Source organism: Rutilus rutilus (assembly GCF_951802725.1).
Source record: "Rutilus rutilus genome assembly, chromosome: 21".
NCBI classification, from domain to species: Eukaryota; Metazoa; Chordata; class Actinopteri; order Cypriniformes; family Leuciscidae; genus Rutilus; species Rutilus rutilus.
Window position 1 is genome coordinate 8,392,612 of NC_140226.1, and position 12,921 is coordinate 8,405,532.

The 12,921-nt window shown below is 39.9% G+C and overlaps 1 protein-coding gene across 1 annotated transcript in view; it reads right to left on the reverse strand.

The window, feature by feature from the left end:
* Positions 1-12,921, reverse strand: part of kif6 (kinesin family member 6) — a 160,541-nt gene that overhangs the window by 61,299 nt on the left and 86,321 nt on the right. The window contains exons 12-14 of the mRNA XM_084393917.1: positions 10,076-10,229; positions 4,470-4,604; positions 2,063-2,165 (exon numbers count right to left, since the gene is read on the reverse strand). Coding sequence (XP_084250043.1) covers positions 2,063-2,165; positions 4,470-4,604; positions 10,076-10,229 — 392 coding nt within the window. The remainder of the gene's footprint in view (positions 1-2,062; positions 2,166-4,469; positions 4,605-10,075; positions 10,230-12,921) is intronic.

A 12,921-nucleotide genomic window follows, 5' to 3' on the forward strand; every position in this document is an offset into this window, starting at 1 on the left:
ACAGAAACGGCAGGCATGACCACCTAGACAGGGTAAACATCCACAGCAATCTGGCACAAAACAGAGCACACAGGCAGAATAAATAGAGATAGGAATAGTGTAATGTAGGATCCATGGCAAGACTGTCTAGGACAGCCTCCTCAGCCATGACAGGACTGACAGGGACAGCCTCCTCTGTCGTGAAAGGGAGAGTGGTCCACCAGACTTGGACATGTCCCCAATATCCCCACTGTATTTCATCAGTACCCTCCACAAAAAAAAAAAAAATCTTCTGTTTGAATCTGCAGTACTTGTCTGTCATGCTTAATCTGGTCCCAAGATAATTTTAATTCTGCTAACCAGCAAGTTTGAACCATTGCCAGTCACTGCAACAATAGGGAGTGTTTTCTTTTACTCTTGGTACTCCACAGTACTCTTGGTACTCAACCTGGCAAGTGCCTCTCACTTCGATCTGTTGTCCCGTAAAAGTTTCCAGTTTCATTCCAGTCTGTCTTAGTTTTGACTTTTTCCTCAATTCCTTGAATGCATCCTCATTTAAAACGGTAAGACTACACCCAGCATCTATTTCTAGCTTCATTTTGTGCCTGTCAATTTGCATGTTCATGGGTTGTATTCAACCCAGTGTGAATGTATCAAAAGAATTACAGCTGTCACTTTCTGCCACTTTTTATGCAATGACGTCGTCCAGGGCTCTTTCATCTATTTCTCTGTTTTGAATCTACAATCAGGAGTGATTTATTTTCTTGCATGTATAACAGGACTTAAATGCTGCACTGGCTTGCATCCCTTCTTCACAGCTCACTCTGCCATCTGCTTTGCTGCACAGCTGGTGCCATGCTGCTGCCATGCTATTACTCCGCAGGTTCTGTGCATTTTAATCCGCCACCTCCAAAGAGAATGCTATTTTCAGCGCATTATCAAAGGTCAGAATAATCTTCTTTGGATTTGTTCATCATTAACTTCACATACAAGTCTGTCTTTCATCATCTGTTGCAGTATATCACCATAATTACAATCCTGTATGAGTTTGCATCGCTCAGCCACAAAGTTAGTTATTGTCTCATCAGGCCTCCTTGAGCGTGAGTCAAACTTGAAACGTTGATCTATCTTGCTCGGCTTTGGGTAGAAATGGTTCTTTAACAAATCCTCCAAATGAGAATAGCTCTTTGCTTCACAGCATTGTCAATGCTATTTGCTTTAAAAGGAATTATCCAAAATCTCACAGTATTCTTCCCATGACTGTGTTTTCTCATCAAATGCCTCTACTATCCCAACAGTTGCAATGTTTCACTTAGCCGGCCACTTGTCTCTTCCATCAATCCATCATACAACTCTCACACGTTTACCAGCGGTATCCTTGTCGCCAAAATATGTGCTTAACGGCAGCCCCCTCAGCTGGAGAGAAAAGAGCTTGCTGAAACCTGCACTGCTTGACGAGCAGGGGTTCTAAACAGATCATTGCGCAAACAATATATATATATTTATTTATTTGTTTTGTTTTTTTTTACCGCCAATTTTGTCCCGCCGTCCATTTTCAAATAGACAATGCGCCATTTCCCATTCCACTTCTTGCACATGTTTTCGTGACAAAATGTGGTTTTGGGACCGGATAGAGTCGTTGGGTGACAGAGTTGTTGTCAGCTCGTGTAGTGTGTAACCCCCTGTTGCAGATCATTTACGTAGTGTCACATAGTGTGAACACCACAACGACGTTTAAAGTTGTGTAGTGTGAACTAGGCATAAGACTGACAGGAACAGGCAGGCACTTAAAAGGGGAAAACCACCACAACAATCTTGCACAAGAAAAAGCAAACAGAGAATAAATAAGGAAGGAAATAGGACTCTAGGAGGGTAACGGGGAAGAGCAGGCGGGGTAAATCAACTAATAAAAAGATAACAAGGAGACATGACCAACACAAGACACTGACAAAAGTGCACATGGCAGACAAAAATAAAGAGACATATTCTCAGGCACAAAACAAACTCAGACACGCTAAACACAATCAAAATTCAGATAACAAGACAGTCAGGGTAGGATCCTGACACTGTAGCACACACAGACCTTTGTTGCAGGACAGCCCTGTTATCTTCAATTGTTAAACGGTCTTCATGGTCCCTCAGAAAGACTTCAAATGCTGCCTGCTTACCGACAGATAATTCCGGCACTGAAAGAGAAGAGTGCATACAGTAGTTAGTTAAAGTTATGAGACTGTTATACAAGATCATGCAAATATGGTCTCTAATAAGGTCATGTGAACATATCATTATATATAATAAAATGTTACCCTCAAAATTTAATTCCCCATTTATTCTCCTTGTGTGCCAGATTGGTGTGGTTGGTTTACTGTGTAGATGGTACTATTTACCCTGCAAAATCCAGCACTGTCTTTGCATGTCTGGACTGTGTTTTTCTGCCCTCAGGATAGTTTATGTATCACTTTATATTTATTTTTTTATTTCAAATAAAAGCTTCTGCACTTTGTGATTGAGACATTGCACTTTCCTAAACCAAGCACCAGACAAGAACAAAAAACACTACCCCAAGCAAAGCCCTAGCATCCTTACCCTGGGAGACCATGTAGCATATCACTCTTGTAGCATATCAGTGTTTCCCAACTTTTTTTTTTTTTTTTTTTTGACACGGCAGTTTTGATAAGTAAAAAATCCCACAGCACACCACTCTATAAAATATAAAAAAATTGCACAAACATGCATTGCTTCAAATGGCACATTAAAACTAGATTTTATATTATAAGTAGTGCTCACATTTAATGTGAAACTTGAGCTTAAGTTGGGTAGGAACACAATAAGGTCATATAGGTAGATATGATGTTGTTGGTGATGATAAACCAACAAATGTACATATCGTCGCTGTCAGGCGGAAACCTCATATTTAATTAAACATTGTCATTTGAAGTTGGTGTTGTGGCTTTATATAGCTATGGTTATGAAAATAAGCTCAAATGGAGTTATTATGGAGTTTTTTGACCAGCAAATGACAGATATATTTTCTCTGTCACTGGAACAGTCGCATCTGAGGCATAGCATTACATTTTCATCAACTTACAGGATATCACGTTTATTGTAGCAATATGGGCGCTCAGTTTTCTTGTTGTTGAAATCTCATGATACAAATGATAAAGCGTTATGCACAGGATATTTTAAACAGTATATGTGCTTTAACTGAATGGCAAAGACTAAGACTATTCTCCACTCTTCAAATACACAAAAAACGCTAGCCTTTATGGACAGTGTTTCTTGAGTAAAGAAAACGCTGTACATACTCAAACATCAGTTAGAATAGAATAGAATAGAATCGGGCATTTATATAGCGCTTTCATATGTACTACTGTACACCCAAAGCGCTTTACAATCATGTCAGGGGATCTCTCCTCAACCACCACCAGTGTGCAGCATCCACTTGGATGATGCGACGGCAGCCACAGTACAACGGCGCCAGTGCGCTCACCACACACCGGATATAGGTGGAGAGAGGAGAGAGAGTGATAGAGCCAATTCAATGTAAGGGGATTATTAGGAGGCCATGATTGGTAAGGGCCAATGGTGTGTGGCCATGACACCGGGGTTACACCCCTACTCTTTACGAGAAATGCCATGGGATTTTTAATGACCACAGAGAGTCAGGACCTCGGTTTAACGTCTCATCCGAAGGACGGTGCTCTTTGACAGTATAGTGTCCCCGTCACTACACTGGGGCGTTAGGACCCACACAGACCACAGGGTGAGCACCCCCTGCTGGCCTCACTAACACCTCTTCCAGCAGCAACCTGGTTTTCTCAGGAGGTCTCCCATCCAGGTACTAACCAGGCTCAGCCCTGCTTAGCTTCAGTGGGCAACCAGTCTTGGGCTACAGGGAGATATGGCTGCTGGCTTTATTTATTTTTAGTTCTTTATTTACCCTTGCATCACAAACAAGCAGGGATCTCCAAACTGTGCAAGCGGCACATTCTAAATGGAGCCGTGGTGGAGTTATGAGGTTTGACTGACAGTTTAAGGAGCCAATGGATTTTTAGTCACAACCTCTTTTAAATGCTTTTTATTGGTTAAATATTTATAAAACCCACATACAAACATAAAGGGTGACCAATAGCATTCATTTTATAAAACAAAAATGACGAAATATAGAGATATGAGGTTTCGGCCTGACAGCACTATGATTTATTTTTATTTGTAGCATTTATTTTTACTTATTTTTTGGAATTTAATTATTTTCCATGGCACACCTGACAACACTGCCTTATGAAACAAGCCTGACTAATAACATTTTTAACAGCTTCATTATCCTGTTGAGTAAGTGGCAGTGAATCTGCACATTTTGTTTGAGTGGAATATGTAGTGAATGCCATGTAATATAGGCTATACATATCTGGTTTGTGGTAACTCACCCCTTTTTCTGGTTATCATATGATGAGCATGTGTGTAATCAATAGAGGTGTCACATATCTCACTCTCTTCCGCCTGTAGGGCTGTGGGTAACCGTGATGAACTGCAGGTTGATGGGTTTTGATTGTGTAACTGTGCCAGCTGGGAAGTAACATCTTGAACTTTCCTCTTTTCTCTCTTGAGCATGCTCACTAATATACCTGAGAAGCTTAAATTAAGGATAGTTTCGGTCTGGAGATCTGTGTGTTACAAGGATAATTAAATGCAAAAGTCAATCAAATGAAAAAACAGTGTGAGTTTCTGAAGATTCAAAATCATAACTTTAGTATTCCTGTAACAACTGGTCAAGAATGTCGTGCAGGGTTCCGCAAATCCGGCCCTGGAGTGCCACTGCCCTGCAGAGTTTAGCTAAAATCCTGATCAATATAATTTAAATGAATGCGGATTGGGGCTGTGAAGTTTCAAAAAGAAAGCAAAAGGACCATAAACACATTATAAATGTAGTCCTTACAACTATGTACAATATTCCAAGTCTTAATCAAAAGTAAATCAATATGAAAGATTTGTGTGAAGAACAAACCAAAATTGAAGTCACTATTCACTCATTATTCTATTCTGGTGGACTGTTAACCATTGTCACTTGATCATTAGTGAGTTTAACTAGAACCAGATTCATGTTTAAATCATTTTGTAGTGAACAGCACATTCCAAGGCCCAGTTTTATGCGGGGCCCATTTCTGACTCTTTGATCTTGGTGGACTAGCACAAACAAATGTCCAACGCCATCAGATAAGGATGCTAGGACAACTGACAGAGACATATTAGAGGGCAAGTGTAAAACAACTAGTACCAAGCCCCAGAAGGACAGGACTTCTCATTGGTCCAACACGCAGTTTCTGACCTTCACCTTTCTTGAGACTAATTCCTAAGGTTTAGGCCTGGGCCGGCATCCCTTAAGCCGCCTTTCCACTGCACATGACAGCCGTCGGACCGGAAGTCATTCATTTCCAATGGAGAGTCGTCCGGGAGCTGCGGGGAGTTCCGATCATATGCGTAAATGCAGAAATTTCGGATCCGATTTGAGTTTCGGATGCGTTGAAATATCTGAACTTCTGCGGCTAGACCTTATGCGACTGGTCGACCGGATGTGATGTATTCTAATCAAAACTATGAGCGTGAAATTACCAATATTTTAATACTAAATAATAATAAAAAAAAAATGTATTGAGGGTCATTTGTTTTGTGTGGATATATTCATGCATGCATTACATTAATTAAAATCATTCATTTTACTATTGTGAATAGCTGAGGGTAACGGTTGTTTCACAACCAATTTCAAAGTTCTGTGCGACTGACACTAGGGGGCGAAATGTGACAATCGTATGCGAATGTCGTGTGCAGTGGAAAGGGGGCTTTAGGATCTTGTGGATGTAGCAACAGTGGCTAATACAAAGAGAGGCCACAAGAATCCACACAAAGTAACCCATTCATAACTATTTTTGAAAACCTTACAATTGATGTAAACTACAAAACATACATTTTATATTTTTATATTTATATCATTCCTCTGAGAATTTGCATTCACACAGAAACGAAATGAAAATACAAAATACAAAATAAAATACAAAATAAGAATAATTTAAATATAATACAAACATTTCACCCACACAGTTAAGCAACCAAGCTAAACCTACAAATAACAATATATTTATAGAAACACAGTACCAACAGCAAAAAGTGCATTTAATGTCCTTGATAAAGTGCTTAAATGAAAAACACCATGTACCATGCACCAAATGCCATGCTGTATCAATGGTCGGGAGAGATTGGGTGTGAACATGTGTGTGTGTGTATGTGGGGAGAGGAGGGGACACAATCTGTTTACCATCCTGATAGCTTGTGGGAAGAAGCTGTTCAGCATCCTGCTGGATCTACAGCAGACAGTGCTGTAGATCCAGCCTTTTCCCGGATGGCAAAAAGGAGAACATGCAATAAGAAGGGTGGAGAGGGTCCTTTATGATGGAGGTGGCTCTGAGAATACAGCAGTGCTGGTAGATCTCCATCAAGGAAGGTAGAGGGGCACCAATTATTTTCCTGGCTGGCTTCACTATGTCAAGCTGTTGTTGTTCATGAGCCTTACAGCTCCCAAACCAAGAAGTGAGGCAGTAGGTCAGGATGCTTTCGATGGTTCCCCGATAGAACGTGGTAAGAAGATGAGTGGGGAGACCTGCTGGAAGTCTCCAGAGAGGGTGTAAGCGCTGCTGAGCTTTTTTGACGACTGCTGGTGGTTAGTGGTGGAGGCAAAGTTGTCAGACAAATGAACACCCAGAAATTTGATGATATTGACCCTTTCCACAGGTAGCACAGTCAATGGTCAGTGGTGGTGATTTGCCCCTCCTAAAATCTATCACCATCTCTTTTGTTTTGTCCATGCTGAGGGCGAGGTTGTGAAGTCTGGACCATGCTGTAAGCTGCTCCACATTCAACCTGTATGCAGACTCATCGTTGTCATTAATGAGACCCACCGCTGTTGTTTCACCAGCATACTTAATAATATGGTTGGTGCCGACTCTAGCAGTACAGTCATGGGTAAGCAGACAGAACAGCAGGGGGCTTAAGACTTGGGATGAGCCTGTATTTACTGTGATGGTTCTCGAAACTTGGCTGCCCACCTTGACTGTCTGCCACCGCTGTGTCAGAAAGTTAAGGACCCAGTTACAGGTGCCTGAGCCCACCTCCAACAACCTCAGCTTCTCCACCAACTGTTGTGGGATGATCATATTAAAAGCATAACTGAAGTCAATGAAGAGGATCCGGGCATAGGTGTTCTTCCTCTCTAGGTGTAATAGCAGGAGAAGGAGTGTAGTGGAGATAGCATCCTCTGTGGACCGGTTGGTTCTTTAAATGAACTGTAAAGGGTTCAGATTAGGAGACTGTTCTTAATGTGATGCCTAAAATCATTTAGGCTGGCTGGGTTAGGCTTCTTTGGAACAGGAATGATGGGGGCACTTTTGACGCAAGTAGGCACTACTGCTTGACTGAGCGAAATATTCAAAATGTCTGCAAAAACATCCTTCAATTATTCTGAACAATCCTTTTAAAACACTTTAGAACATGGCAGAATGAGTGGTGTGAATGAGGAACGTGTGTATGAGCGACAACAATTGATGGACATTCGTAAAACAAAGTCTTCTGTTACGAAGAACATTTGATGAGTGTGCTGGGTGAGCATGGACTCATACACCGTGCAGGCCTAAGGAAATCCACGGCCACGCCGAGTGCAACAGTGGGGAAGAAGCACAATAAGTGGTGTGATAGGACACTGTAGTGGAGCAAAAGCGGAGGAGTATATGCTAATCCACACAAGCCGGCCATACATTCACTCATGCTGGCAAATGTTCATTCCCTCGACAACAAGTTGGATTACATCAGACTGTGAAGAGCTTCGCAATGCAGAGTGAGGGACTGCGGTGTCTAAGTTTTCACTGCGATGTGGACAGAGAGTAGTCTGGTTATCACAAGACCAAGCTCAATCTTTTAAGATTGAACATTAGTCTGGGGAGACTGGGGAGTCCGAAAAGCCAGTTTGTGATTGGTCCCCGCAGATTTGTAATGGAAGCAGGATAGAAAAATTTACAGGTTTCCAGCCTGAGCTGCAGGGTGAAATCAAATCGCCGGCAGATCGGGCTGGGTTTACCCAGTCTAGACAGAGAGTGGATAGAATAACCTTGCTAGCCAGCAAGCTAAGGGGATGCGGCCTGGCAGTGTACGTCAACAAATTGTGGTGTCAAAATGGCGTGGTGGTTTCTACTTATTGTACTTATATACTCAGCATGTAGAGCTAATGAATGTAAAATGCCGACCCTTCTGCATGCCGTGGTAGCTGACAGAAGTCATCATAACGGCTGTTTATGTACCACCGAGCGCTAACGTGCAGGAGGTAATGTCAGAGTTCTGCAATAACATCAGTGAGCAGCAGATGCTTTCTTCATTGCAGCTGGAGATTTCAACCAGGCATGTCTTAAATCTGTTCTGCCTAAATTCATCAGCATGTGAATAATGCAACCAGGGGGAAGAACACACTAGATCTGGTGTAGCTATCTATACAAACATTAAGGACTCATGTAAAACAGCCCCCCTCCATCATATTGGCAACTCTGATCACCTGGTTGTTATGCTTGTTCCAGCCTATAGACCTAGAGTGAGACAAGCTGGCGGTCAAAAAAATTAGAATGTGGCCACAGGAAGCCACTTCAGCACTATTTTGAAACCATAAAATAGCCACCATCTGAATCGATTAAACTTATTTGAAATATGTAAATAAGTGAGCAGTAGCAGTAGAGAAGTGGCAGTTATCACATCTCAACATAAATCTCAAGCAAAACCTTCAGTGATTCTTTATTTTCAAAGGGCGACATTGTTTTGCATTCGGAATCAGAGCTGCGTGTCTGATTACATCATATTGCTAAGAAAATTAATCAGAAAAAAAAGAAAAGAAAACATGAATTGGCAAGTGGATAATGATAATGACAACTATCGAATGACAATACATTTTACAACTATTTGCTCAGGTGGTTGCTGGGGGTTATTTTCTTCATCTCTATCAGCTTGCAACGTGATATTCTTTTTGTTAACAACACACATATATTGTGCGTTTCTAACAAGTTAAGTTTGAGCTATATTGCTCAGGCACACATAACTATTTAGGTCATTACTTAAAAAAACCTAAGGCTATGGCACCCATGTTCACATTGCTAAGCCACTAGATATTTTGCCTGGGCTTCACTAGCCCAGATACACATAAGTCAAGTAACTAGTAGTCTGGTCAAGCGACCAGGTACACACTGCAATAGACCACTAGTGTTAAGCCATTCATCAAAGCAGGTCCAGGCACACAAACATAGCAAACTTGCGGTTCTTATGGCTCTCCGGAGCAGCAGCAGTACATACAGTATGTTGTGTGGATTGATCTGCTTGTTTTGGGGGGGGGGGGTATCATTCATCTTGTCTCCTGTTATATTATCATATAGCAGCATTGTGTTCAACATTCTAAAGCAGCAAATACACATTTTGGCTTGTCTTGTTCATTTTCTCGTTTTCAGCTGTGTTGGAGGCAATTTTATATATGCTATTTGTGCAGCAGCAGTATGTCTTACATGCCACGGCAGCGTATTGGTGTTTGTACTGGCAGTAGCAAGCCCATGTACTTGCTCTTGCAGCGGCAGCAGCAATAATCTACAACTACAGCAGCAATATCAGCAGCAGCGTAGCAGATCTATTCCGCCAAGACCAAATACATTAACAGTGTCATGTTCATTACCATGCTAAAATCTTTAGAGAGTTATCATGATAGAAATAATATTACGGTGAAAAAATATAAAAGTAAAACAAACTATATAAAACATCCAGTTATTTAATTTTTGTGATTTTATTTGCATACGTTTGAATAATATTTTTCATTCTTCATCATTTACATTAACCAGACTTTTATACTTTATTGGAAATCAGTTTAAGTGTACCTACTTTTTTTGGCCTAGAATAAAGCAACAAGAGAGTGATCATTAGATTGTTTTGGCACCTCAAATGTATCATATTTAAATTAGACCTAGTGAGGCACAAAATCTTAGGTTTATAAAATAACTTAATTATTATGAAGTTGAGTAAAGGATACTGATCTCGTTATCACGGTGGGTCACGGTGTCCCGCAGCTTTTGGAGCTCAGCATGTGAATTTCTGTCCTCTCCATCAGACATGCCCTTTAAAGGCTGCTGCCTGCTGCCATTACTCACCCCATTTTGAGCAGAGAGTCTCTCTCGCACTTTCACCTGAAGAGAAAGGAAACTTATTTGATATGTAATACTTTTGAATGTTGTAGAATTACTTTCATGTAGCTAGAATGTGGTCTCCTTTTATTTTTTTCAGGGCACAAAAAAATAAATAAAAAAATGACATAACCTAGCATGAGAAGAAGCTAGTTTTAAACACAAAAATATAGTAAATTTTGTTTAATAAATTTCAGCAAACCTATGTCTAATTATAATTATAATTATTTTAATTTTAATTTTAATGTGTGCAACCCTGTTACACACACACACACAAAATAGTTTTATTACAGACATTATATTATGCACCCTTCCTACAGCAACCTTCCTACGTTCTGACTCGGGGAGGGAAAAAATATCGATAGGGCGATATATCGTTGTCCTTCTCTGTGCGATATGATAATCGATACGCAAGCGCCAAATATCAATATTTTAATTAATAAATTAAATAAGGCGCTCTAATTAGATTTCCCTGGTCCCAGCGTCACTACTTCATGGCTCCTTGAGGTGGCGCTCAACACATGAATGAGGGAAAACGTGAACACAAGTTAACTAGCCTAAGAAAAAGAGGTTTTTAATAGTGTAACTGTCACAGCCTGTTACAAGGGCTGCGTTCCAGTCCAAAATTGTCATGCCCTTCACTCGCTAACTTCCCTCCATCTCGTTCACTCGGATGTATGTCATTGCTTAAATTGCATGAGTGCCCACTACTGAAGAAATATCTTTGTACACACAAAACCACTGAAACCGACTCAAAACGATGTAGTATACATGCCAGACCAGTATGTGGCGCTGTAATTCTGCCACAGAGAAGAAGACTTGGAGCATGTGCATAATCCTTGCGTGCTTTATACAATGATTTTAGGCTCAGTAGCTTCTTTTCTTTTTTTTCTTTTTTTTTTTTACCAATAACTTTATTGAACAATATGAACAAGCATAAATGGCCTAGTGCAAAATAGGGATGAGTCACGATGTTCAAATATTCGATTAGTTAGCGGACAAATAAAGCTTGCCATAAATAACCAGCAAAAGTAATCATTATGAATGTGTCAAATATAGGAAAGAGACATTTTAATTGTTTATTAATAAACTAGTGTTTTCTGTGTCAGCCTCGGCAGCAAAGATGTTGACGATGCTGACTCACCATCTTCACAGTATTGTGAATGTGCTTATAGAGAGAAATGCCCATTTCATACGGATTGCATAATAGAGTTGTTTGTTTCTTTTCGTTTTGAATTGTTTTGTTTAAAAGTAGACATTTCAAACTTTCTATAGATATTTCTGTAGAGCTCCAGTTCACGAGCAATGCAAATTATCGCGACAGCGCCTCCATGTCCTGATAATATTGTCTGCTATATTTGCTTCTTATTTATTAAATCCAGGTTGGATTTAAAATTGGTTGATGAAACATTGATTAAAATTAAGGTACAATTTATACAAAACAAAATTCACTTTAAAGAAAGGTTTTATACAAAACAAAACTTAATGAAGTGGTCAAAATTATGTCTCCCGATATATTGCACATCTTATGATCCTATCTTACTCATGCTGTTCACTTTTTATATAATCAGCATGGATGAAATAAAAAAAATAACATATTATTTAAACATAAATATGAAACTAAATATGTTTTCTTTCATCTTCTTAGGCCTACAGACAGTGCAAAGAAATTTGATGTCGGAGCGGAATTTGAGTGAACGTCATTTTACCGGTGAGCATGTGGGACAGGGGTGTGTTTTTCAAATAATAATCAAATAATTCCCAGCGATCATCGAATATTATTTTTGCTTGAAATGCCCATCCCTACAAAATATGAAATGTCTTAATCAGACAACAGACAAGCATCATAGCATAAAAGAATGTAAAATAAAGAAATAAAAATACATTCAAGTAAATAATAAATAAACAAATAAAAGAGGCTCAATAGCTTCTGCAGCACGAACAGCATGTAGTCCGCAGTTGTTGTTGCTGTTACGTGATTTAGCATTGTCTGACTAGGGTCGACATGTGGGGTGATGACATCATCGTTTCACAAAATATAGCCTACGGATTGGCTGTACACACGAAAATGCAAGGGTGTCGTTTTCAGATTTATCCTCTCTGGGACTTGATTTAAAAAAAATAGCGGTTTCAGTCTCCCAAAACGCCAGATCCGTCTGGACGAAACGCTGATACGATAAAATATTTTTACGTATACAGCAAAACGCGTCTCCGTGTGTACAGGGCCTCAGACACAGGTTCTGCAGAAGTGTTCCTAAAGCATCAACATCATGATGCAACGTTGAGTTCCCTCAAAAGTGGCTTATCGTGGTGATTGTTAAGTCAAGTCAAGTCACCTTTATTTAATAGCCCTACAAATTGTTTCAAAGCAGCTTTACAGAGATAACAGGGAAATAATGCAACAAAGTTTGTTTCTAGAAGAAAATAGTATCACAGTCCAGTATAAGTAACTTCAGTGATGGTTCATTTTTGTTGTAAAAAGTTATTAATTTAGTTCATTTATATATATAGCCGCTCTGGAGAAAACTGTGATGACATTGTCCAGCTCAGTTCAGTTCTCATATAATGGTGTCAATGCAGGCAGATCAATAATATTGTTGAATATAAAATGTCCCCAACTAAGCATGCCAGTAGCTCTCAAAAGTTCTCCTCTGGCCAACGAACAGTGTATGATGTATACAGTGTATTATGTATG